At 41.6% G+C, this 27,124-nt stretch overlaps 1 protein-coding gene across 2 annotated transcripts; it reads right to left on the reverse strand.

Moving 5' to 3' along the window:
* Nucleotides 1-448: 448 nt before the first annotated feature.
* On the reverse strand, nt 449-26,100 carry LOC147170255 (ras and Rab interactor 2-like). 2 transcript variants are annotated; one of them, XM_086083384.1, is made up of 14 exons: nt 25,870-26,100; nt 20,956-21,100; nt 17,707-17,801; nt 17,315-17,525; nt 17,130-17,244; nt 15,928-16,000; nt 14,503-14,594; nt 12,674-13,032; nt 10,269-11,277; nt 7,855-7,937; nt 3,455-3,680; nt 3,172-3,303; nt 2,360-2,523; nt 449-1,366 (listed from the first exon to the last, which is right to left on the reverse strand). In XM_086083384.1, the coding sequence occupies exons 2-14, from the start codon at nt 21,022-21,024 to the stop codon at nt 1,040-1,042; spliced, it is 2,955 nt and encodes a 984-aa protein (XP_085939510.1). In that variant the 5' UTR covers nt 21,025-21,100; nt 25,870-26,100; the 3' UTR covers nt 449-1,039. The 2 variants fall into 2 exon arrangements, with proteins under 2 accessions (XP_085939510.1, XP_085939511.1); XM_086083385.1 differs by having other exon boundaries at nt 1,296-1,366; nt 2,333-2,523.
* Between the last annotated feature and the right edge of the window lie 1,024 nt (nt 26,101-27,124).

Below are 27,124 nucleotides of genomic sequence, written 5' to 3' on the forward strand. Positions count from 1 at the left end.
ATCTGCAATTCTGTCTTTGACGATGCCCACCTTGTGGCAATGACATGACGCCTTGAATAAATACATGGACTGAGCACCGAATGAAGCACGTTGGCGTCCACCGATCGCGGTCAGTACTTACGGTCCCTCACATTCCGAGTATTCTTGCGAGACTTCGCTTCACAAAACATTCACCAAATATGCGGCAGCACACGCCAAAAGGTGGGCGTCGTCAAAGACGGGAACTGACGATTAAGTGCCCAGCTCTGCGGAGGACTGTCGAGAATGAGCGGGGCACATGCAGGATGGAGGCTATAGGAGCGTGGCTCATCAAAGTGTAGAGTGGAGGCTTTATGTGCCAATTGGCGGAAAAGTCGATATGTAGGTATGTTCCTCTGTGTGGAACTTTATACCAATGCTAAGAGGGGGCTGCATCAAGTCCAGTGCAGAACTATTGAAAACACACAAATCTTTGCCACCTTAGATATATTGAGACATAAAAAGAATCATTTGAATATAAAGCATGTATTCATAGTAATAAAAGTAACAATTGACCAGCAATTGCTAAGTAACAAGAGTGAAACATTAATAGTTACAATAGTTCATTCTATGTGTTGTTGTTTTATGTGGTTCATGTCCATGAAAGCTCCTCACTTGGTGATCCGGATGCTTGCAGTAGCATACACTATTTTACATTTCCTTTTGAAGGCATAAAGAGATTACAGCAGTTAATGGACAAGTCATTTACATAAAATGTGATACCATATGTCACTGCTGTTCTTCAGCCAGCGTACATATCCAAAAATCGAAAAACCAACAATTTTCTTCTGCATCTCAATCTTGCTAATTTCCTGCAAATCAACACTTTGCAAAAACTGTCAGTCATTAACTTTAAACGTACAGTGTCTTAATAGATTTTTAAGGCCTCACTATGACTCTCAACACGTTCTCATATCCCAACCTCCCACTTGGCAGCTTCTCAAAATCACATCATATCAGTCAAACTTGTTAAAGCACCAGAACACTGTTTGAATTCAAGTGCTGCCAGGGATATATTCCCTCACTGTTCAACTTTGGACATCAATAATGCAGGGCAGGCAGGTATACAAAGGTTTAGATTAGGCACCCTTCTGTAGACAAAATTGAAAGTCTTTGCCCGGGGTCGGCTGTGAAGCTCAGCTTTGATTTGTTGAGGGTGCGTGTCAGGGGCCAGTTGCTGACAGGTGTCCTCGGTGACCAGAAAGAGCGCGTAGTTGTCAGGCTCGGAAATCTTCAATTTATAAGCACAAAGTGAGCAGACCTCTTCTGTCGTGGTGTATGAATGGACGAGTAAGGTTTTAGCTGTGCAGCCTGTATCCACGTCTTGCAGGGCTAAACGTAGGTAGTTCTTAGGGAGGAGAACAAAAATCTTGTATTATGACGGTGAACAGGAAATTCAAACAAGCAGGTGGAAAAGCATACATTCTGGCATTCACATTTTAATCACTCACATATAAGGTAAATGAAATTAGATTCTGATCTGAAATCTCATATCAGTGAGAATTACAAATATATTAAATGGACATTAGTTTTGGGTAACACCTCTCAATTAACTAATTCACTCCCAGCCATTTTCACTGAAGCTCCCGGCCGGTTTGATTTTGCAAGGTCCACAAAATATTGTGTTCTATCCCTGTAAAACATGGAACGTACCATAAAAAAGATTAGAGTCTCTTCTTTCATCAGGACAAAAAGTATATTTGTATCTGTTTCCGTTTTACAGCAATTAGCATTAGAATATAGCTAAGTTTCCTCATTATTCACAAATCTGTTGAAAACACTGGCAAAAAGAGTTTGTTGCAACATGGCCCTGACTGATCTCTTATACTCTGCTGCTACCTGCTGGCCGTTTTAATTATTACCATTGCTTTAAACGACCTCTTCAGGTCAAGCTGCATCAAAGCCTTCTGTATGCTCTAGCATAAATAAAAAAAACATTTAAAAAATGTGGAAATATGTTTTTGGGGGGTTTGAATAAGTTAATAAAGCATGTGTGCTATACACTTAGTCCCTCGACTTTCAAATTTGGGTAACAATTTGCTTTCAACTATCTGGGAACAGTTTGGAGTAGGCACACAAATTATTAATGAAATCTATTTAAGTTATGTCACTTTCACTCCCGGTCTTGCTTATGTAATGGACAAGTGTTCCAATACTTTTGTCTATAAAGCTTATTTTAATTTTATTTTTACCATGCAGATGTTTCAATTCTTTTGTTCATTAATCATGGGTTTTTTTCCCTTTTTTTTAATCAACAATCACATCATTCAAAGACAGAAGAAATTAGGATCTATTGGAAATAGCTACAACTCACAGCCTGGGATCAGGTCAGGTGTGATACCTGAAAGTCGTCCACAGTAGGTGCTGAACGCTGAGTAGTGCGGCGGCGGTGCCATTGATGTAAAGTGTTTCTGGCCTCAGAGCTCAGCACCCTTGCTGCTTGCTCCTCCTGAAAATTCTTGATGAGGGCCATAGCCCCATAGGCACTTGTCAGGTAGTAACCTCCTACGAGGTAGAAATTAGGAACATTGTATAAAAGATTGGGAACAATGGCACAATTAAGGTGTGGTTTAAATTCTTTATAAAGCACTATGATTAATTGAAATTGTTTCCACAGTTCCATACTATAATAAAGTGTTGCATTTATAGCCAAACAGCATATCTCGGTTGAATGATGGAATATGCTCTCAATCCACTGTGGTTAACGAAGGGTTATTCATACCACAGCTATTTTCCAGCTAATTTACTGAATAAAGGCAGACAGGTTGGCAAACATTCTGGAAGTGTTAGACCTTTTTCCTCTGAACCTGTTCCAGCCCATTCAAGGCCAACAGATTGGAATTTCCTCCTTTCTGAGCTCAGTTCAGCTACTCAGTAAAGCAAACCGGGTTTTATAGACATTTAGACAACCTTAAGATAGTTTTCAGCAGTTTAAAATCGCCAGTCTTGCCTTCACAGCAGCCATTACAGGGACATTATAATGTAATGTTGTCTTTGTTGTTCATGATAAAACAAGAATTGAGTTATTAAGAGTCGTCAACTAAGCAACCATGCATGTTTTTGGAAAGTAGGACAAAGGTGGAGAACCTGAGAGTGGGACAATCCATAAAACACAACTTAAAAGCACCAGGCTATAATAATATAAAGTAGTACCTTCTCCTTGAAGAAGAGATGGATCCAGCAGCTCCATCATGTACTGGATGTCCATGTCCAGCTGAGGAATGTCACACTGCGCCACCACATACGTCAACATGGGCAGGAAGTCATCAGCACCGTACATCCTCCCTGGAAAGAAGCACAAGTGTAGGTATGTGTGGTGGGAATTTACTCTGAAATTGAGCAATGCAAATTTCCACAATGTGCGTAATCTTGCAAAAAGTCATACAAGTAGTTGTATGTCTCAAATTAATTTTCAAATCAAAATGTTTCTCTATACCTGAGTTGTCCTGCATGATGGTGTAGATGAGCTTGCACACACGTAACAGGAGTGACACCTTTTTTTCAGGTGAGTACATCTTCCGCATGCTAAGGAACTTCTGTCGAATCTTCTCAATGGCCACCGAGTCAGGTGGTACCGCACCATCCACTCCCAGCTCCTGAGGCCTCTTGGACTTTGCCATGGCCAAATTCTCTTTCATCTGCTGCCAATCTCCACTGTTCACCTATTAAGAACCAAAACAAGTTTGTGTTTCTTTCTTACTCCAGAGCAAGCTTATTTTAGTTAACGAAAAATAACAAAATAACTAAAACAAAAATTCAAAAAACACTTTAGTTAACGAAATAAAATAAACATGAAAATGCTTTTAAAATAAACGAAAACTAACTGAAACTGCATTTTACATTTAAAAAACTGTCCTTTGTATAAAAGTCTTTGGTATTTGGTAATTAATTTAACACATGAGCCTTTGGGGTTGATTTTTAATGGGATTTTAAGTATATTTATGTTGATGTTAACTGGAATAACGACGCTTAAAAGTGTGTCACTCACAAGTGACGTCATCTAGCAGCAGCCAATATAAAAGCACCTTCAGATGATATTGCTCCTAAGATCGCCTGCTTTTTCCTTTAATTTAGCCGAAATGAAACGTTAGGTAAGAAATGTGTTACTTTTTTAATTTTACCATGGTGTTTATTAAATATTGCACACAAGTAATACACCTTTTTTTTTTAAGAAAAACTAATATTGAAATTAACTAAAACTAAACCAAAACTAAGTATTTTTTAAATAACTAAAACTAATAAAATGGAACCGCCCTAAAAACAAATTAAAACTTAATAAATAAAATAAATAAAAAACTCAAAACGAAATAAAAACTAACTAAAATGAAAAATTCCAAAGCTTTAATAACCCTGCTCCAGAGTATCTTCAAAATTAGGGATGTTCGATACCACTTTATTCCCACTTTATGTATTTAACTCTTGAGTAGTCACCAATACCAAGTAGCCTACTGATGCCACTAGTACTTTTCATACATAAAATATAATTAAAAAAAGACAATAACATAATTTTAAAGACAGACCTATTTCCAAATAGAATATAGCATTTTTTCTTAAAATTCAATGCAATAAATTTTTTCCATTTGTTCATAAAATACTATTTTTTTTATAGAACACGCAATAAAATAAATTTTAATAAATAAATGAAACTAATAATCAAGTGTCTAAATATGTGCTTGTACATCCTATTAGGCATCTGTCGTAAAATGGCCACAAGAGGGCGGCCGACAGGCGCAAGACCCGGTATCGGCACCCGCCCATCCCAAATAAGAATCATTACAATTAATACTCAGTGAGTGCATGCCAGTGGGTTAATTCTGTGGGTGCTGTCCCCCCTGGCTGAGCGTGGGCGGGTCTGCCCCTCTGTTGGCTGCTGCGTGGCGGCTGCGTCTTGGCCGTTCCCTGGGTCTCTTGGGGGGTGCTGCGTTGCGGGGCTTTCCCTGGTGTCTGGGGCGGCGCCGTTCCGGCGCGGTCCGTCGCTCTGGGCCCGGCGACGCGGTTCGGGGCCTGTGGGCCGCCGGGGTGCCCGGTGGTTCCCTCTCCCCTCCCCCTTCCTCCCCCTTGCTGCCTCTCCCTCCTCGCCTCTCCCCGCCCGTCCTCCGCCTCCCTGTCCCTTCTCCCTCGTCACCCTTCCTCCTCCTCTCCCCCTCTCTCTGCGGCCCTGCCGCTGCCCCCTGCCCTTCTTGTCGTCTCCTTCCCCCCTCCCTTCCCCCTCCCCGGTACGCCTTCCTTCCCCTCCCCTGGGCCGGGGGCTCCATCCATGGCCCGGGTCTCGGTGCTCCAGGGGCAGGCGGGGGTGGCTGGGTTTGATGTCGTGCCTGCCCCGTTCCGGTGGGCGTCCTGGAACCTCGGGCGGGACCCAGTATCCGGGGGGCGAGCCCTATCGCCCCGCCGGGCTGGTCCCATATGACCGCCGGGGTCCCGGTGGGGTGGGTGGGGGCTTGGTGGGCGGGTGCGCCTCCTGCCCCCCGCCCGGTTGGGGAGGGCCCCGCTGGTCTTAACTCACTACACTAGGTTTGCACAATACACTTTTATAGACATATAGGGCACATAACACACTTGGGGGGTGGGGTAGGGTGGAAACACCGTCTTCACCCTACAACTCCCCTCCAATTTTAATGCACCACACAACTGGGGGGGGGGGGGGCTTGTGGGGGTGCCATCGGTTGGGGACCGCGGTATAGAGCAGTGCTGCGGTCCCCTGTCCGTGTCCCCGCCCCCCCCCCCACCCCCTATCTATTTTTTTTAATGCACCACATACACTCAGTAACATGCTTGGGAGGCGGGTGGATCGGAGCGTGGGAATATCATTTCCCTCGGCTCCGGTTCACCTGCTCCTAATTTTAATGCACCCCACACACACACACTTGTATATACACTGGGTGGGGTCACATTCACGGTTTAGGGGTAGAGTTCGCCAGTCGGCGAGCTGGCGGACTCAGTAACAGGGGTTAACTTTCACAAAGAACGCTGGGGTGACGACCGGGGCCTTCCCCCGCTGGGCCTGGGGTTCGGGGGTGTCGGCCGTCCTCCGGTGCCCCCATCTCCCCTTCTGCCCCCGGTGTTCCGTCCCTCCACGCGGCGGGGGGTGGGGTGGACGCGGCTGCCCTCTCCGCTCCGCTGTCCGGCCCCTCGTCGGCGCCGGTGCCTGGGTGCGGGTGGTCCCCGGGGTCGGGGGTTGGGGGGCTGCCGGTTGGTCGGGGTGGGGTCGGCGGCTTTGTTGGGGGGGGGGGGTTGCGGGGGGGGGGGGGGGGGGGGGGTTGCGGGGTGGGGGGTGCTGGGGGGTGTCTGGGGGATTGGGGACTTGGGGGCGGCTGGGTTGGGGTGGATGGCGGGGGTGGATGGGGGGCGGGGGGGTCGTGGGGGGTGCGGGGTTTGGGGGCCGGTGTGGTGCCTGGCGGGCCTGCGGTGCCCCGTCCTACTGCGTTGGGTCGGGGGCGCGGGCCGTGTTGGGGTGGGGGGCGCTCCTGCTCCTGGGTTTGCTCTCCGGCCGGTGGCCCTGGCGGGGCCCGGGGGTCGTCCTTTGGCGCTGCCGCGGCCTGGGGGGCCCTGAGGTGTTGCACTTGCTCTGTCCTGGCGGGGGTCGACGGCTCCCCTCTTTGGTGGAGATTTTCATGCATGCCAGATCCACCACACCAGCATCTACCGAAACTCAGACACAATCTGCTTCCTCCTCAGGTCATTGAATCGGTGGAGGCTGGTGTCTGTGGATCTAACTCGGCTTCATCTGTCCTTCCTTCCTTCCCTCAGTCTCTCCTTCGGTCTCTTGAGGTCTCCCTGATTTTTTATTTTTTTTTGGATTTGTTGGAATTTAGATGTTTCTTGGGTTGGGGAAGAATTCTGGTGGGTGGCCCGGTGGGTGGTGTCTGGTCGGTGCTGGATTTCACCTTCCTTGGTTTTCTTTGGTCCCCTCGGGTCTCCTGACGGCGGTGTTCGGTTTAGGTGAACGGTATGGGATTTTTTCTAATAGGTTTTTGGTGAGCTAACAAATACACGCACGCACGCACGCACGCACACACGCACGCACGCACATACACATACTCACCCACATACAAAAAAAATAAAATAAATATATATATATATAAAAAATACTCAGTGAGTGACTATCTGCTCTGATTATAATCTTATCTGATGGTGCACGCGGAAATGCTGGTGTATCCTGATTTCCGTGCTAGTGAAAGCCTTGCTGTGGAATGTTACTTCTCTGCCCCATACAGGGTGTTCCAACATAGTGAGGGCGTATCCTTTGACAAGCACCCGGCACATCTGAAAGTCAGTCTAATTTTAGGCCTCCTCAGACCATGAATAACCTTTGGCACAAGGTTGGCAATATTGTCTGTTGCCACGCCGGCAAAGAGCAGTGACAATTCTTCCTTTTCCACACAGATGTCTCCATGCGAGATGTGAGTGCACCACATTTAAAGGCAAAGAAAGGGCAAATGTATCTGAGGAGCAGCATTGATTGGCAGCGAATAGAATCATCTGTGTACACGCCCACAACGCTCCAAACTTTTTTTTAACGCGCCTGCTTGCACGCATCTGCAATAGTACGAACAACATTTCTAAAGCTTTTCCGGGCAGATTTACGCAGCTTGGTATGCTGGACTTGCGCTGGTCACAAAAATAGAGTCCTATGTGTGTGTTTTGTTTACTTGTTATGAAAAGCACATCAATATACACCCAAATAATTTACGATACAGATAAGCCTTTTTATTGTACTTACATTACACCTGAAAATGTCCCCACTGAGTGACTAATAAAGGTCATCTTATCTTACAGTTCAGTTCCCGTTTGTCCTTGTCATCATACTGTGAGAGTAAACGTAAGATGATCTCTCACCTGGAAGTCATGTAGGGCCACGTCAATGAAAGTCTTCAGAGGCTTCAGTACACACTTGTGCATGGCTTTTTCCAGCACCTGTTCTGTTGAATACGAAGTATCACAGTGAACACTGTTTTAGTTTTTAAAAGCACATGCATTTATCAGTATATTCATTGTTTGAAAGGACAAGCTATAACGCCACAAAGAGCATTTTCTGGTACTTTTCTGACAAAAAAAGAGCAATAATAATAATCGTTAAAACGCTACCACAACAATGTTATGAGGTAGGGCATGTTCTTTATGTACTTTTTGTAGGTGTGGTCCGATTGTTGCCTGAAGGATGTTTGTCAGTGCTGTATGAACTAAGATACCAATGTTTGTCTCTGTGTGAGCATAAAACGACAAGGGAGAGTTGAGTATTTGATCAGCAGCAAATTGAGCCCAATATTAATATCTGATGTAACTGGAGCCATAGTTTAGGCCACAGCAACATTTTATTGTGGCTGAGGCAATTGTAATAACAATGCTTGTTCAAAAAGCTAGTACAAAACCTGGCTTGGTACTAACAAAACAAAAAATCCACGTTGGCCATGAAAGCCTATTTGTATGCCTTGAACTTTTTCCACATTTTGTGACATCATAATCACAAACTTGAACTTACTTTGCTGAGATTGTACGTGATGGGCCAACACAAAGTAGAACATACTTAATTGTAAAGTGCAGACAAATGTGCAGTTTTCAAATTTTTAAGTGAATTTAAATCTCATGTTAAAGCAACACTAAGGAGCTTTCTGTTTACGTTGATTATGGCAAAGCCATATGGACAAAAGCGGCATTGTTATGTCTGAAGGAAGATCACATTTCCCATTGGGACACGTGCATTGTGTAGTTCTTTAGCTCACTCCAGTGAGTGAAATCCGTGCCAATGTTGATCCTTGACTGTCCTTTCATCCGGGGTAGCTTTTGACGTATGCCATAAAGCAGTCAGCTCATTTTGTAGTTTTTTGTGTGGCAGTGTTCCTACCATCACCAAGTTGCTTAGTGCCAGTAAAAAGGATACAGACCCCCTCAGGCCATGGCAAGGGTACCATTCAACTAGTTTTAAGTTGATGTTTCATCAGAAGAATTATGGACATATTTTATTAAGGTTGAAAAGTTCCTTAGTGCTACTTTAAGATGACATAAGCAGGGCTCCTACTTATTACTAGAAGATACGACTGTCTTTGTGTGACTTCGGTATTGTGAGTGGGATGATGTTAATAAGATGTGCTCCACTTCTGCTTTTCTTTGCACATATTCTGTGGGGTTGCTTTATGACATCAGACACTTTATGGATTGTCTGTTTGCAAAAACAGAATGGATTATTGTTATTGTTGACAATGAACAAAAGTGGAGTGAAAAGACATTCACATAATCATGCTTTACTCACATATTCTCACTTGGTGCTCAAGTATGTTCAAAACACATTTTCCAACAAATGTCACCAAGAACGTAGATTTAATCCAATAATGCCAGCCTTTTAAAGCGACCCTCGGATGTTAGTAATGGGCAGAGGGCATATACTGTACCAACATGTGGAGGCTAAGAATAGAAGTCACTAGACACATCCCACTGCCCTCACAGTAACTTAACACTCGCAATGAAGCACATTTAAAGACTTCAAATAGTTTGATTCCCAGGACCAAGGCAGGCTAGAGTACAGTCACGTTTTCATCAACGAATAATGTCAAGGGTAAAACAACAACACAACTTTAAAATGGCTTGAGTACTGTAGGAAATTAACAAAAAAGAAGGTGCTACGGATGAGGCACAGGCGCCGTAAAATCAAACATCCAATATGGTCACCACGTCCTTGTGGCAAATTCCCATCCAAGCCGACAACCACTCGTTCCCGGATAGGTAATTATGTCTGCTATAATGGTACCTCTTTCTAAATGTTTTGGCTGTGGGTGGTGGAATTTTATGCCCAATATGTGTGCATTGCACATGCACCAACTGCGCACGTTTTACGCTTTTAACAAGAGTCTATTAGCGATATTCTGTGTGCCCAAACTGGGAAGTATGTCATCGAGAGACACTAAGATAAACAAATCAGCTTTACTCATCAAGAGCTATGTACTATTTATCCTGCTCATCTAAACATATATTTGTAAGTAGCCTATATTTAATAGAATATTTCATTTTCATTATTCAATGTTTATCTTCAGTATGTGACTCAACTTGGTGGGAGGTACTTGGGACCACTACTTTTTACTTCCTAAATTATAGGATATTAGCTCACATCATAGAGAACCGATACTGAGTGACTCATCACTCACACGCTTGCATCGACAAAACATGATACACAATCATGGCCACGTTACAACCACAAATCATTCTTTTGACCTTACAAAGCTTTCAAATATGTCTAATAGATAAAATGAATGCCTTACCAATCAGATCTTCAGGGATGAGCGACTCTATTGGAGGGTCCAGTTCGGAGCTTTGGCACAGGTACGCTTTCATCTGAGTCATAAACTGCCTGAGCGTCTGCAGAAAATCCTCCCCTGATGTGTGGCAACCACGATTCTCCTGAACAAAGCTTATATAGTCCTGGACCAGTGAGCCAAAATATGAACTTTTATCCCTGGAAAGCTCAGCTATCTTTTTCACAGCCCGTCTTTCTGGCGTCATCAAGGAGGTGAGCATACCGCTGACCTTGCGGAAGCGTCCCTTCAAGGCCCGGGGAAGAATAAACGATCCTCCGCTTAGACTCACACCCACCCTGCGCCTTCTTGCTTTGAAGGACGGACGGAGGCGCATTTCCAAGTCTGCCTCAAGGCCCACCCCATAGTCCTCCTCCACTTCCTCTTCGCCGTCATCATCATCGTCATCCTCACTAGTGTCGATGACAGTGTCTTGATGGTTAAGATGGCATGACTGGCTGGAGTCGAGGCCCAGGGAGAACTCAGGCGACTGTGAATAGTCCAATGAATCAGAGGAAGAAGTAGACATGCTCATGTCACTGAGCCGTTGAAGTCCTCTCTCGTTTTGGGTAGACCGACTCACAGCGCTTTTCTGCAGCGGAACATCATCCGTATTGTTAGGGGGTAGCTTGACTCGAGACAAGGCTTTGGCAATGGTTTCATCATCAAGGGCGATGTGGCATTGGTGAGCCACAACCGGCTTACTGGGTCTTGGAGGCGGTGGGTTTGAAGGCACGGGGATTGGTGAACTTTTGAGCGGGCTGCTGTGTTTAGTACCCATTGTTGGTCGAGGCGGGGCCGGGCGCCTGATGGGGGCTGATTGTTTCCTTGGGGCCACAGGAATAGCCACTGGCATGCTTTTGGGTCTGGTGGTAAGTGCTGGGGCTCCAGGTGGAGGTGGGGCCGGTCGCTTGCGCAGCATCAAGCGAGGTGGGGGCGGTCGAGGCGGGGGTTGTGATTTGCGGTTTACCTTAACCTAGGAATGGCAGAAATGGAACATTGAGACGATTGAATCATTTGGATCAATTGATTCAGAACAAGAATCGATCTTTTGGAACGTTCGAAACACCTCCCCACAGCGACATTTGATGGACAATTGTAAAATATCACATTCAAACAGTAGATTAGACAAGTGTTGCCCACTCTACAGTAAGGAAAGTAGCTATTGGCTGACTGTAATCACCTAATTTACACACCTGGCAATCGGCATATACGGTAATTGTAATGGACGCCATGAGAGAGAGAAATAATAATAATAACTGAATAACCCCTCACCCCCTCAAAATATGTACAAAAGTACAAATACGCTTTTTGATGCTGATTCTTGGCTTGCTTTTAATTTTGCCTTTGAAATAGATCATAATTTCTCAACATAACTTAACTTAAATGCTTTGATGAGACCCACATTACTATCCCATTGAATCAAAAACGTATACATATCAAAGGCTGTTTAATTTATTAATTTTTTGCAACAAGGCATCTTAAGTTTTGACAGAAAGCATTAGAGAGGAAAAAGAATGACCTGCAAAAATATGCTACTTGGACCGGGAATTGAACCGGGGCGCCCTAAGTAATGGACAAATTTCAGTAAGTTGTGTGGGTGCGTTACTACTGAAACAACCATAGCACTCATTTGCATTTTGACATTTTATCTTGTAGGGTGATGAATCAGCAGCCAGGACAAATTTTGCAAAGTATACTTAGGTTGGATATATTTTAGATTTAAGACATTTTAATATAGTGCAATGGTGGATTTAATTTAACTCATTCACTCCCAGCCATTATCCCCCTTCGCTCCCGGCTGTTTTACTGGATTTTGACAGATTTTGTGTTCTTTTGCTATAAAAACATGACCAAAAGAATTATTAGTCTCTTCTTTCATCAGGAAAAAAAAGTATATTTCGATCTGTTTCCGTTTTGCAGCAATTAGCATTAGAATATAGCTAAGTTTCATTCTTCACAAATTTGTTTAAAACAGTGGAGAAAAGAGCTTTTTGCAACATGGCCCTGGTTGGTCTCTTATACTTATACTTATACTGCTGCCACCTGCTGGCCGTTTTGGTACTACCATTGCTTTAAACATTCTCTTCAGTTCAGGCTGCATCAAAGCCTTATGTATGCTCTAGCATAATTTAATTGTATTATTTTAAACGTATTTATACGTTTTTGGGAGCAAATGAGTTAATTTTAGAAAAGGGATAACATGTTAATTTACTGAAACAATGTGACGTTTGGAGGCATAATGACACGGGAAAAGCAGCAGTCACGTGACATTGTGATTCTGAGACAGATTTAGGAACGTGTTTCGAATCACAAGTTCCACCCTGGTTTCGTTATGTACCAAAACACATTTTTGATTTTGCCATCACTACCTTAACCTCGTCTGGATGCCGCTCCTTCTCTTGGCCGCCACTTGTGGGTTTCATAGACACGCTTGCAGTCTCACGTGAAGATGGATCTTCCTCACAGTGGCGGTGCTGCCGAGTCTGGAAAAACAGTGGGTTGACCAAGCAGAGAGTAGCATTGGAATGCCTTCTGTCACTTCGAGAGGAAGGAGGCCGGTGACGTAAAGTTGGTGGTGCGCTGTCACACTGGGGCCCAATATGACTCTGCTGAGACCCCTGGTCCTCTTTGGTCCTGCTCGTCCGCTGGGGGCTGAGAGTCCGGCTCGAAGGGCGACAGGGAGGGAGGGAGGCCGAACGCTGGCTGCACAGGGCAGAGTCCCAAAAGCCTGCAAGAGAGACAGTAACTCAGCTAAATCCTGACTGACCATTCAGTAAACACACTGCACACACATCATCACAGCAGGAATGTTAGCACACAAGCTCATTCTCATGCCTTTCTCACTACCGGTTCAAAGGTTGTCTTTCTAGTTTTCGAAGTTAGCCCCTGTTCAAATGTGTGTTCCTTTCGTCTTGCTGGTGGCCGAGACACAGTGAGTCAGATTCGTGTGTCTCTTTGCTCTGATCCAGCTGGTGCGTCACAAAGCCACACAGAGGGAGTCGCCAATGTTATTCAGGGAGTGGGCGGGCACCTCAACAAACAACATACTGTAGTGGACACATTTCCACTTCCTCCGTCCCCCTTTCAGCTTTGTACTCTTTCAAATGTTGAAACTGGGCGAGAGCACCACTTGTGTCGTTTCTGCATTATTGATCGCTTTTGCTAAATAACCGAAGTACTGAGTCAAAAACGTGTCCAAAAATACTGTCATTTTCTATTACAATGTGAATAGTAATGACATTGTTTGATTCTAACTTCCTTCTATTGTTCTTTGAAGAGAGAGATTCTATGGTCAATCTTTGAAAAATAACACTTTGGACAAGGTGAAAAAGACGAGCAAGAGTGCGCGTGCGCCAATCATAAGATTAGCCCCTGTGATGACACGAACACAAGTCTAAAAAAGGAAAGGTTAACTGTTACATTACTGGACAGCTGCTGTCAGATGTCTGTGTCTTGAGATTGAGGCCTATGGTATTCATATGGGTTCATGCAAGCAAGTAAAATGATAACTACTTGGATTGCAGGTTTTATGTAGGATTGGATATTTATTTGTCTAGTAAACAAATAACATTTATATCCAAAAATTGTCACATTTTGTTTACATTATGTACCGTACTTTCAACATGACCTCACTGTTGATGTTTTGAAGACTGTACAAAGGCTCTAAGATTTTGTCATTTGTTTTAACACATTAATGTATTTCATGAGTGGTGTGCAAGTTCACATCAAAAAGGCCTTTACACAATAAAAGCATGTAAATATGGTTTAGTTTTAAGCAATAGAGGAGGCATTGATATCAGGCAACAAGCCACCTCCATTTCCTGGAATGCAAGTTCACAAAGTACAATAACAGCATTGAAAGTACTTGAAAAAAAAGCAGCAATCGTATGTAGTACGCTGAATTCAGTTTATTTCCTGTGTATCTCTCTATTTGTTGACCATCATAAATTCGAATTCTGATAGTTGTATCAATAATATTTAATTAAAATATGGTTAATTGTGATTAATCAACTGCAAAGCCTCTGCTTAATTTCAGCAGGGCGCGCCGGCAGTGATTTGCAGTCCTTTAAAAAAATATATCATTATGGGCCACACTAGTGGCTGGCTACCAATCCTCTTCTTAGTGAATCCAAAATATTGTGAACATGTTTTAATTGATTCAGTACTGCCACCTTTACAAAGCAATTGATTAGACTACCTTGTCCAAGTTGAGCCACTTCTTCCAGATCTTTTTGTGTCTTGGCAGATGAAATGGCTTCTGGGAGTTTGAGAGGGAAGGGCAACACATCCCTAAGGTACAAAATCAATAATAATAAAAAATAATAATAATGGAAAAAAACTACAGGGATTAGATATTATGAATATGAACATATCATATAACTACTTTTTGTATATTTATTTTTTGAATATGCAGTTTGTAAATCATTTTCCTCAGTGGTCTTTATTCCCATTGTTAAGACACTTATTATCCGGTTGCATTAATTTTGAATCTGAACTTTAAATCAACGTATATGACATCTAAAATGAATGCAAATGGAACATTTTGCATTTTATTTTATGTCAGTCTGAGGATAACAGGCAACAGTCACTCATTCCAAGGTTCTGTTGTTACATTCCTTTGTACGACCGAGGTCAGGAATGGGCAACTTCAATGCAATTTTTCATCCTTACTACTGGGAGCCACATAGGACCACACAGTTCATAACTAGATGTATGACAAAAATGCTATGTTAGATACGGCAAAATACAAGCATATGAGTGAAATACATGCTTTTAATATATTTCATTTTTGATCATGCTTTTCTCAATGTGTAAAAGATCCGCTATCCGAACCTGCCAATTGCCCATCCCTGACCTACATTGTAATCTACAACAAGCAGGGCTGTACAAAATTCAGAATATAATTGAGAAGACCCCTAAATTACAATTCAATTCTTGAATTTGAATTTAGATGGCAAACAGCAAGCAGAATTGCAATTCAAACTCAAATTGCAGGAAGCAGAACTGAAATTTCATCAAATTCAAAGAAATTCATAATGCAAAATTAAAGTGCATTTAACAATGAAGCTTCACCGTATAAGCCTATTTACAACATTAATTTCATACAATTATTATTATAAGGACTTCATGTAGGCTACATAAGTGAAACTTTACTTTTTACTGTTAAGTACTGTATTGTGTCCATAAAGTCCATACAATAATATTTGTATTAAATTCAATTATGTACATAAAGTGCAGTAATTGATTTTATTAACGTTAAAAGAATACTCAGGTAAAACAGATCATTAAAATTGTAAAAACTTTGAAATTGTTTGATATGATGGTAGAACAGCACTTCACTTCTCAGAATACCTTGTTTTTTTTTTTTATCTAAGTCTTTAAGATGGCTGCCCAAACTTTTCTGACATTCTGTTTGGAACACACCAATGAAATACATTGTCTCATGTGAATGAGTTTCTTTGACTTGTATTGAATTCAGTTCCACTTCCTGCAATTCAAATTCATTCATTGAATTGAATTCTGAAATTGTGAATTTATTTTTGTGTCATTTACTCGTAGCATTGTATTACATACAGTAGCGCTGTACACATAAGGACAAAAAAATTGAGAAAATGTTAAGTACCTGCTTATACAGTAGAAAGCCACCAGACGGAAAAGGTCTGCAAAACTGATCCCAGATCCATCAAGAGAAAATGCTGTAAAGCAATCAAACTTGTGAGATATAAATTATTTTCTTTATTGATATAATAATGCATTCTGTACAGAGGCAGATACAGTGGAAAATATACGATAATACAAATATAATCAATTACTGACCACGCCGTAATCTGAGTGTGAATGGTTTCTCTTTATGTATCCTGTGATTGGCTGGCGAGTGGCGACCAGCCTCGGCTGTCGTCTGCGTTTTGCCCCAAGTCATCTTGGATTCATGCAACCCTCAACCGGTTAAATCGTACAGAAAAAATACAGGATGGAAAGCAGTGTTCAGTGACTCTTTCCACTCCAGTGTGTGCAGAATGTGAAATCCGTTGGTGAGCACATGACCCACATGTTAACACCAACACTCCGGCTTCCTCGCACATGTGCAGTCATATCAAGGAAAGGTGACAACTGCTATGAGATCATGCTTTCGCACTGAGATACTTAGTTCCAACACGTCCGTGACACAAAGCACAGCACTTCAATGATCACAAACAGCAACGCTAACTAAAAACTGATACACGTATAGGACCCTGAATATTGATAAGATGTATTTTCTATACTGTACTGTACTTCGAGTGTCTCCACAACATGATCACTGGATAAGGACAATTTGAAAACAGAAAAATTATTACCGAAGATCAGATCCGTTGATAATTGAGCCACTAACAGCACTGACCAAATTCAGACCTCTCATATTCAAATTCAGACAACATTCTTGATCCCAGAATGGGCAATTCGTTTGCAGCTTCCAGGCCCATATTGCACATTCCATTCAGCAACACTTAGTAAGACAGTGAATCAAAAAATTGGCTCCCTAGCAGGTAAACGAGCACCATGGGAGCTAGCTACTTTCTGGACCTGGATTTGCCACCTCTGTTAGCTACTAATTAATTATAGTAATATTATAGAGTGCTCTATTACAAGTTGTTGTTGTTGTTGTTTTGTTTGTTTGTTTGTTTGTTTGTTTGTTTGGGGGGGCTAGAAGGGATTAATAGCTTTTTCATTCATTTCAATGGATAAAGATGATTTGTGATTCAACAGTTGCGAGTTACAAATGTGGTCAAGGAATTATTTGAACTCGCGTCTCAAATATCACATGAATCAAAAGGGCATAAAACTTACTATACTGGCTCTCTCTGACAGGAAAGTTGCTGATGGAGCTTCCTGACTGATCCACTTTCAGCCGCACAGAGAGGACCTTCCTCTGCAGAGTGACCGACTTCCTTACCAAGAAAACCTGAAGAAGAAGATTACACAGTCGTCTAAATCTAACACAGCTCCTTTATATTCAAGATTGTGGTCCTCACCCCTGGCGGCTGTTTAAGTAGGATGTGTGTGGCCTCCTCTTCACTGACTGTCAGCAGCAGCCACACGGGGTGTGTTCGAGTCAGTCTGTCCAACACACTCATCCTCCTCCGAAGTGAGTCATATCCATAATCCCTTTCACACCTCACGCTAGCATGTCGGGGGGGCTCCAGGTAAATGTCACTCATGTCACCGCTCACCACACTCTCTGGCCTGACAAAAAAGGGACAGCAATTTTTTTTTTTTAAGTTTTGATCCACATACTACTTAAAAAAAAAAATCAACTGCTATAGTGCAGATCCCAAATGTACACAACAAGGCTTATTTTCACAAAATGTTAAGATTAATCAAGGTTCCGTTAAGAAGACAGTGTATCCGTTGACAAAAACCATACCCTTGTATGTCCACGGGCCCCTGGTCCACTGTGGGAGAGGTGTGAACCATCTCCTTCTTTAACTCCCCAATCTCCAGCGCAAATGCATCAATCAGCTGCAAGAATAAAGAATGAGAACCTTTTACAGATGAGTGCAAGGAGGAGTGGCAACATAAGTCAACCAAGCCAAGATAATAGCTCAAACAAGATGAAGACACTGAGACTGATAAGGCTTAAAGCAAGGAAAGGGTTCGTCAGCCTTCCTGTATGTGCGTGTATGTGTGTGATTGTATAATTTCCGACAGGCAGGAAACTAAACACAAAGCATGGCGCACACCTACATCCAAAGTGTGAGAAAACATGTCTTGGACTGCTTAGATGATTATCCGACTTTTTTTGGGGGGGGGGGGGGTCTCTCACATGTCCCTGCCTAGCATTCTACACTGTATCTTGTTCAGCAGCATTCATTCTTGTTCTTATATTGTGGTATTGGTTCACATTTGCACGTGTCTGATATATTTTCCAGTTAGCTTGTCTTGTCTTGTTCAGTTTGCATCAGACTTGCATGTGCCATTCAGTCATTTCCATTTTTCTCAGTCTCTAGTTCAGACATGTTTGCATGCCCACATTAAATTCTCCAATTCTATCCGGCATTTCTCTGGTGACCTTTTTATTTTATTTTATTTTTTATTTTTTTGTCAACCTGCCTCTTTTGCAGTGGTAGGAAATAACGTGGTGGGAAGTAATTACATGTAGGCCTTTGTTATTTGTGGGTACGTTGTGGGTTTATAAATATATCTCAGTTTCCAAATTCAGGCAATAATGCCATGGGATGTGACGGTAGAAGCTACCAGTTTGGTGTAATTGGCCGGCCGCCTAAGAAGTGAAACACTTCCCTCTACTGTCAAGTTAGGTCAGTTCGAAATGATATGCGCCCTTTTGTCTCTTTGGGCCACTGTGTGTGGCGCATGCATGGAGAAACACACTTACATTAAGATAAAAGGTGTAGAGGAAGTGATTCAACTTTATTAAAATAACTTGTTTTTTTTTGTGTGCCTTGAACAAATAAAAGTTGCTCTAATCTACACAGCTCTTCAAATGCACATTGTGAGTGGACTTTCCCAGCACCCCACCACTCCTCTCCCATCCCCCTCACTCGCAACACATGTACTCTTGTCACTTGTAAATATGTATGCAGATGATATGTTGGTGTGTATCATGCAATAAATGAAGTGAAATACTTATTGAATTAATTGATACATTTAAAATGAAAGATGAACACTACAAATGTGACATTAAAACACAAACAAAGTAGTAAACCATTCATGCATAAAAATAACATTTTGTGAAATGCAATCATCACAACTTTCTTTTGGTAATTTTTTTTATTTTCTTGATGTAGCTAAATGCATTTGATAACATTAAGTCCAAATTACAGACATCCATTGTGTGGTAAGTAACCACAAATTGATTTAGTTGATCAATTTAGTAACCAAGAATCGTATTTAAGAATTAAAATTAAAATCCTTGCTAACATACAATAAGTGATTTTCAGCTTTTCCGTGTCAGGGGTCAGCACAGCGAGTCAATCGCATGACACGTTCAGCACAGTTTTGTCCTTCCTGATGTAACCCAACCATTGTTATCCGGTCTTTGAACTGTTAGTAGCTGGGAATCAGCATTTAGAATGAAGGGTGTTGCCTCAGCATCCAAATGACTGTTAAAGTGAGAGTGAGTAATATTTAGTGACATCTAGTGGTGAAATACTAAGCATGTGCACTACCGTGCCACAAAGAGACCACATTTTGCAAGCCCACCACCACACAGAGGATTTAGTTTTACATTGATGTATTTGTTTTATTTCTACTCTTCGTTCTCTCTCATTTTCCTCATTCATCAACTCTTCAAAGTACTCTATCCATCTTCCCATCACACTACTGGCATCGGTCAACACACTTCCATCCCTATCCTTTATCACCCTAACCTGTTGCACATCCTTCCCATCTCTGTCTTTTTGCCTTGCCAACCTGTATAGATCAGTCTCTCCCTCCTTACTGTCAAACCTAGCATACAAGTCATCGTAAGCCCCTTGTTTGGCCTTTGCCACTTCTACTTTCACCCTACGCTGCATTTCCCTGTACGCATTTCTACTTTCTTCAGTCCTCTCAGTGTCCCACTTCTTCTTAGCTAACCTCTTTCTCTGGACCCACTTCTGCATAGTTAGTGATTACTACACCTATGATTATCTACTGTAAAAACATGTACATTGACGTGATAGAACATGTTTTTTTTGCATATTAGTGGATTTTTAAAATGAATTAATTATTAGTTCACCACTTGATGGCGCTAAATATTACACATTTAACTTTCGACCTGGAATTTGACTCCAGGCCCGAAGTCAGCAGTGCCACCCAGCCGCCTGAAGTTAGCAATAACATGACGGCTTCCGGGAAGCGTTCCAAGCATTGAGCGAAGAGGGTTTGCAAATATGAGACATGAGGATACAGCCCTTGATTGACTGCGATCTTGGGTTCTTAAAAGGTGGAAAAAACAGAGACAGCGTCACAGCAGGGACTACTGCTCTAAAGTACGTGACCTATTTTGACCAATAGAGTGCAGTATTCTCATGTTGCTTTCTCCAACATCCAGGCCCCCGGTCTTCAACAGAGGCTTCCCGAACCTCCCTTGCTCATTCCACACACCCTCCCCCATTGGTTTGTCAGGTCAAAATCTATTGCCCTCCCCGAAGGTTTGTCACTCAGGTCAAAAGCACATAAGCCCCTATGTAGTTCAGTAAACATGGTGCAATGCAAACACAATATGATGTCCACTGAGTCGAGTAAAAATAAGATCCGTTTTGACTATTAATTGAATTCTGTTATTGTTTGTGCAAGGCTATATGAACCACACGATGCACTACGGGGGTGCTCGGTTTATGACGGAGTTTCTACAGTGTTGCAGGAAGCCGAATGTGCTTAAGTCAGGACTCAGAACACAACTCACTATATCCTAACAAACAGAAAATATGAAATAATTATTGCTATTACCGCCTCTCTCACTGCTATTTAATGATTAACTGTCACCTTGAACCATGAATAAACAGCCTACATACATAACATACATTCCAACAAAGAATACATTTCTCTTTTGTAGTTTTACTACATTTTCAAGGTAAAGTGGAGGGTGAGTTTTCTGACTCAGAATGAGACATGTTCAACAGCTATAAATGATCCTTGGACACATCCTCGATACAGTCATTGTCAACCTTACCTTGAAGAAGCTGCCACTTCGTATCATGGGGCCATCTTGAGGATTGTTGCTTGGAGTTTTAGAGTCCATTTTGTCTTCCTTTATGTGGATAGAGTCTGCTTTATGGCTGTTTATTTACATCTGTGTCAAAAAGCAGGCCGGAGCTCTGTGGGTCAAACACACACATCAGGGAAGAGGATTCCACTTTTGCCATTTTTCAAGAGTCAGTCTGAGTTTGCCTTTTTCCTTAACTCCCTGCAATTATTCCCCTCATTCTTCTTTCACTGTAGGGCCTCCACCCTTTCTGACATTCTAAATTCACTACTTCTTAGACAAGTTTTCTTCTGCTCACTTCGTGGTTACTCTATTTCTCACATGTTTATTTCACACTTCAAACTTGTTGCTGCACATTTATAATTGAGTTTCCATTTTAGAGTCCACCATTTCCTGCACAGCTGTTTTTCCCCACCAAGTCTTCCCACCTGAATTTGTTCAGGGCTTCGTAACAATCTTCTTGTCACATTGCTCAACTTCTTGCAGAAACATAGGTGGCTATTACAATATACTTGTCTGAGACAAGATTATCCTCCTTTTACCTCTTTGATGTCTTCCCCCACTTCTGTCTGTTAAGCCATCCCATCACCTCTTTTCTGCCTCACCCCACCTCTTTCTCTCTAGCCAGGCTGAAATCATTAGGTCATTCCTTCCCTGACTGGCCGAGACAATCTCTGCAAACCAAATATGCACGTGACTCACACAGGAAGAGCACACCCCCACTATTCCAGGCTAAAGAGAAGGAAGGAATGTATATGCCTTAGTTCACTAACATGAAACAGCAATTTTGCAACATCGTCGGAGTAACAAGACAAATAACATAAGTGGCCATAACTGAGTGACTATGCTGCATGTTTTCTCATTTGGCACTATCATAAAACAAAAAATGTGTTTTGTTACCTGGCCACAGCTTCTCAGATATGAAGATTGATTTTTCTCTTGTTTTCCTCATTCTGCTCTTTGGAAACCTTTGGCTTTGAGCTATCACGAAAAAAAGAAGAACTAAAAAATTGGGGAAGATTCAATCCCGCAGAGGAATGTCCTGTAAGGCAGTTGTTTGTCTTTGTCTTACTTTGTGGGTTCCAATAAAAACAAGTAGATACTTCAGATGCTAGATCTGAAAAAGCATTTTGTGTTTGGGGGGGTTTGCGCGTACGCATGCTTTTTTAACAGCTGGCACAGCTGACATGTTGACGTTTTTAGACTGTAGATTAGTTCCACCTGAATAAACAACATCACTACTTGTTGAGTAATATGTTCCATTTTTTATGGGAATTGCTTCATGACAAAATGAATCCACAATCAAGTCAACACAATCGACCAAATTCTCAAGTCATTGTTTTACTATGCCCATCCCGATTTCTTCTGCTTACCCAGGACATGTGAATTTAAGTTTGTCATGGGACTGGTTTTCATACAACAATTCCCAACATTAAGTGATCAACACAACAACCTAGTAAAACTATGTATCATACAAACTAAAGGTCTACACACACCTGGCCAAATGGCAAATACATAAAAAAGACATCATTGGAAAACATTTTCCACCATTAATATAACCTAAAACCTGAACAACTTAAATAGAGAAGAAAAATGCCTGCATGTGTTCAGTTTATTTTTACTTAAACTCTCATAGAAGGTAAAGGTCACATGGTTGACAAAGTATTAGCGTATCTTGATCTCATTATTTAAAAACACACAAAAAAATCCATTTTTAAAAGAGGTGTGTATACTTCATAAATCCACAGTATAGTGTAGTCTTATAGCGAAGTTTTGTTAATTATTGCTTGAACACAAAGTGAAACGGGACACCTAACTCCTTTTAGAAAAAAACAACAACTTTATTGTGCTTTGCTATAAACACACAGTAAGCAGGACCTCACTAAGAGTGTACTATCTTTAAGTCCACGCCAACTCATTTTCTTTCAGATAAGATGATAAGATTTCATTTGTGCAAGTTTTTACTCAAAATGTATTTCAAGAGAGAATTGATGTATGGTTTAGTAATTGTGTCTGTACACCAACAAGGGAGAAGAGGCCTTTAAAGCAACATCAAGTTTGGCAAAGCACATCTGCACGAATGGTAAAGTCATCGTGGCTCCAGCACCGACCGCTGTGTACGACCACAGAGCAGAATCTGGGTCAGTGGTTCTTCCTGATTTCAGCTCAACGGACTGGCCCATGTTGTTTTGGTTAGACAGGAAACTATTTTCTTTTTTTTTGGGAATGCAGAGGAATTTGACTGCTTTCTTCATGTTTTTCAACATGTTAGCATTCCAGTGATCTTCTCCATGAAATGTTCATGGTTCCTTCCAAATAAATTGGCTGCATTCATGCCTTTATCAACACCTTCAAGGTACTCGAAGCGCTTACATTCTTGTCCAAATGATCACAAAACAGAGGGGAACTGCAGATTAAAAATGCAACCATTCCCTTGTGAGGTGATCACTTGAACCTAACGATAGTGTAAAACACTTAAAGCAATGCATCTGGTTTGTCAAATGAGACCAATTTGATTCTAATTTAGCAATGGCAACTATTGATGCTGACAAGAGCCATGTAGTTTGTACATATGTTTTATCCATTCCACGCTAAATGCCACATTGTGAACATGCACTCCATCTACTGCTATAAGAAAGCAAAAATGCTAAATACCAATACCAGGTATCAGTATCAGGCCAATACCTTGTATACTCGGTTAAATACTGTTGTTTTATGATAAGGAACTACAGATGAGAAATTAGAAGAATAGAAAATTTCCATCAATTCCATCAAATTTAATGGGAAATGCAAAGGTATTTCTTTAAAATTATCTGTCATTGTTTATATGGGGAAATTGTATGTATCAAAAGTAGTAGTGCAATTGATACTGGTATCTGTATCGGTGACTACTAACAGTTGAGTACTCGTACTGGTATCAGTCTGGAAAAAAAAGCAGTATCGAACATCCCTATTAATAATTATAGATTTCAATGTAGCATGCCAGCATTTGTGCATGTATACATTTGACTTTACATAAATAATAGATGTAGTAAATAATGCTTCTTTTCATTAATTTACTTGAACAGGCTTAATTTTTTTAACTTGACTGCTAAACCTTTTTCCAGTACACTATTACATGCATTGACAATATCGTGCACTTGCACAGTTGGGCCTTGGGTGGATGGAAGGACGGACGGACGGACGGACGGACGGACGGATGGATGGATGACATCAAACATTTCAAATTAAGGTCATGTAAAAATGAGAATCTGTCAACATTAACCCTATCATGTGTTGTTGATGTCTCTCTGTGTGTAATTTGAATCATTTGAAGATGGGCCTGATTCGCATGACAAGCACATATTCGCAGCCTGCACTGAATGAGGGTAGGGGCACAGGTTGCCCTCTAATTGCCCGTCTCTGATCTATGAACAAATGTAGAGTATCAAGTTAATTAGCAGTGTCAACTGAAAAAAAAAAAGTTTAACAGTAGGTCACAGCAGAAAAAAAGCCTCAGTGAATCGAGACAGTAATTCAAGTGTCCCTTTAGTTGGGTCAACTTTAGCACTGATTTATGGTTCTGGACTTAAAAATGATGTCTGCATCAAAGCATCCGGCATCATAAGGTGAGTTTGCACATTTAGTATGGCTTGAAAAATAATTTGGGAAGAGGATATAACAGGCTTATGTTGCTGTTGTTTTTAAGTTAAAAGGATGGTTGTATGGTTGTTGGCATGATATGACCACAGCTGTCAACACAGTGAACACCAGCCAGCATGGCACTGATCGTACCAATGTTATCAATGACAATGTAATAAATTGTGATTTTTTTTTTTCCAAGATGGTAAATTATCAATTGAAGATCATTTTGGGGTGGCATTGTATGGATACGAGTGAACAAAGGAGAGCAATTAAGGCTTTTAGATTAAAAATGAACAAAGCAATGTTTGGAAACGCATTTTTTAAAATATGTTATTTCCTGAAAATGTGTCATTTTGGATGTGGGGGATATCTGCCTGCAGCGAGTAAATACTGCCACTTTACATTATAGCACATTACTTTGTGAATTTGGTGTCCAATTCTGTCGCTGATGTATACACCAAGACATGGCGGCGTGTTGATTTTGGCGATGAAAAAGGGGCATTCCAGGGGCAATTATTTATATACCGACTGTGCCAAAACTGAGTGATAGCATTTCCTGAGAAAATACACATTAAGTCAAGGTGGGCGTGCAAGTGAATGATGATGGGCCACATATGCAAGAGGTTATATATTTAAAAATAAAATCCCTTCAATGCTGAAAATTGAAATTGTTATTTTCCAAAACCCCTGTCAGTGATGGGCCCTTAAAAAAATCTGCACTCTCTGCACATATGGTATGCTTGAGGTGAGGACCTGGGATTGTAAACACGTTATTGGGAAAGTAGCTAATTTAAATAAATAGATAAAAATGACAGATTTCAAAGAGGCTTCAATGATAAATCAACTGACTTACTGATTTACAAAGACAAGGGGCATTCTCAAAAGGTTCAGGCAGGTTCAGACAGGGCTTAAATGCTTTGTTAAAAAGCTCATGGAGTGGCGTGGAACGAAAGGGAGCAGCTATACACGTCCTGCCCACAAAGAGCAACACTATCTTTGATTGAAATACTGTACATTGTGAGGCGAAAATTCAAGAACATGCATAATGGTCAACTGTATTTAATGTAAACCGAGATTTTTAAGTTACCTACGCACGTTTCATGGCAACATTTGAAATATTATGCCAAAATCCAGTGCTAGAGATGTCTCAGTTTAACATCACACACAAACTTTTGAGCTTCATCCTACGGTAATACATGCTGCGCAATATGCCCGCTGCCACCGGCCTTTTTTGTGTTTGATGAAAATGTTACTCACCTCCAAGGGTCCTCAAGCGTCCATTTGCCCCACATTCGAGTGTTTTCGTGTCTTCTTTCATGCAACAGACACCGGACGTCTGCGAACTCCACCAGAACTGTTTACACAGGCGCGCGCGTGCGCGCGCGCACACACACACACACACACACACACACACACACACTTGCATACTTTCCAGCAGACGTCCTCATTTTGCCTGTCGACGATAGAAACAACAGTTACTGTTGTGCTGTATGCCGTGATGATTCGCTGTGATGTTTCACGCGTTATGAACACAAAATGTTTTTGTGGTGCATCACCTTTCACTTTTCATCCTCCAATTAATTTCTTCAGATCCGCGTTTTGTACTATTCTACCCTCTCGTGGTGGAGAAACGCTACAAACGCATGAAAGATATGTATGGAGATAAGTATGGTGCAAAAGTAACTTGTACCTGTAAAAAAAAATGTAGTTGTGGTAAAAAAAAAAAAAAATTGTACCTGTAGAAAAAAGTATAGATTTGTAACTGTAGAAGTCGTGATTTGTACCTGTAAAAAAAGTGTGCCTGTAAAAATGTTTTTGTACCTGTACAATTTTTTTTTACCTGTAAAAAAAAAACATACCTGTAGAAAAAAGCGTACATTTGTATCTGTAAAAGTCGTGATTTGTACCTGTAGAAATGACAACTTGCAGTCAAAGAAGTCGCCACTCGGAGTCACAAGTGGTTTTTCTGCTGCTCTCCAGTCACGTGACTTTTGCACCAAATTTCTCGCTACAGGTGGTGCAAAACTGATTCGTACTTGTAGAGCTCCGTGATTTGTACTCCTAGAGAAGAGGGCGGGCTCTGGAGGATTTGGGCGGGCTAAAGCTCAACCTCATTAGTTCAGCGAACGACAGTGGGTTGATCTCAAATTACGCCACATTTTTAACATTAATATGCACAAGTCCGAAATTCCAAACAGAGTAGCCACACCAGTTTACCCGTCATTTTGGAAGAAGAGGACGTCCCAGGTGTGAAAATTTCAACATGTTTCAATATACAAACACCGTGTGGAACATCTTAAACGTTGGTTGACATGCAGAGCACTCAAAATGGCCAGAAAGAAATAAGTTTTAGTATGAAGGTAAGATTTATTGTACGATCATAGCTCGTAATCCGGTGCTAGTTAGCTCATCTCATGTTGTTAATTGTCACGAAAACTGAACACATTAAAGTCACGATTTTCATTTAAAGATTTGAAGCCTACCTTTGTACTGTGACTTTCTGCCCTGAATG

This window comes from Leptonotus elevatus, chromosome 8, assembly GCF_054856555.1.
Source record: "Leptonotus elevatus isolate MCC_2025b chromosome 8, RoL_Lele_1.0, whole genome shotgun sequence".
Lineage (NCBI taxonomy): Eukaryota > Metazoa > Chordata > Actinopteri > Syngnathiformes > Syngnathidae > Leptonotus > Leptonotus elevatus.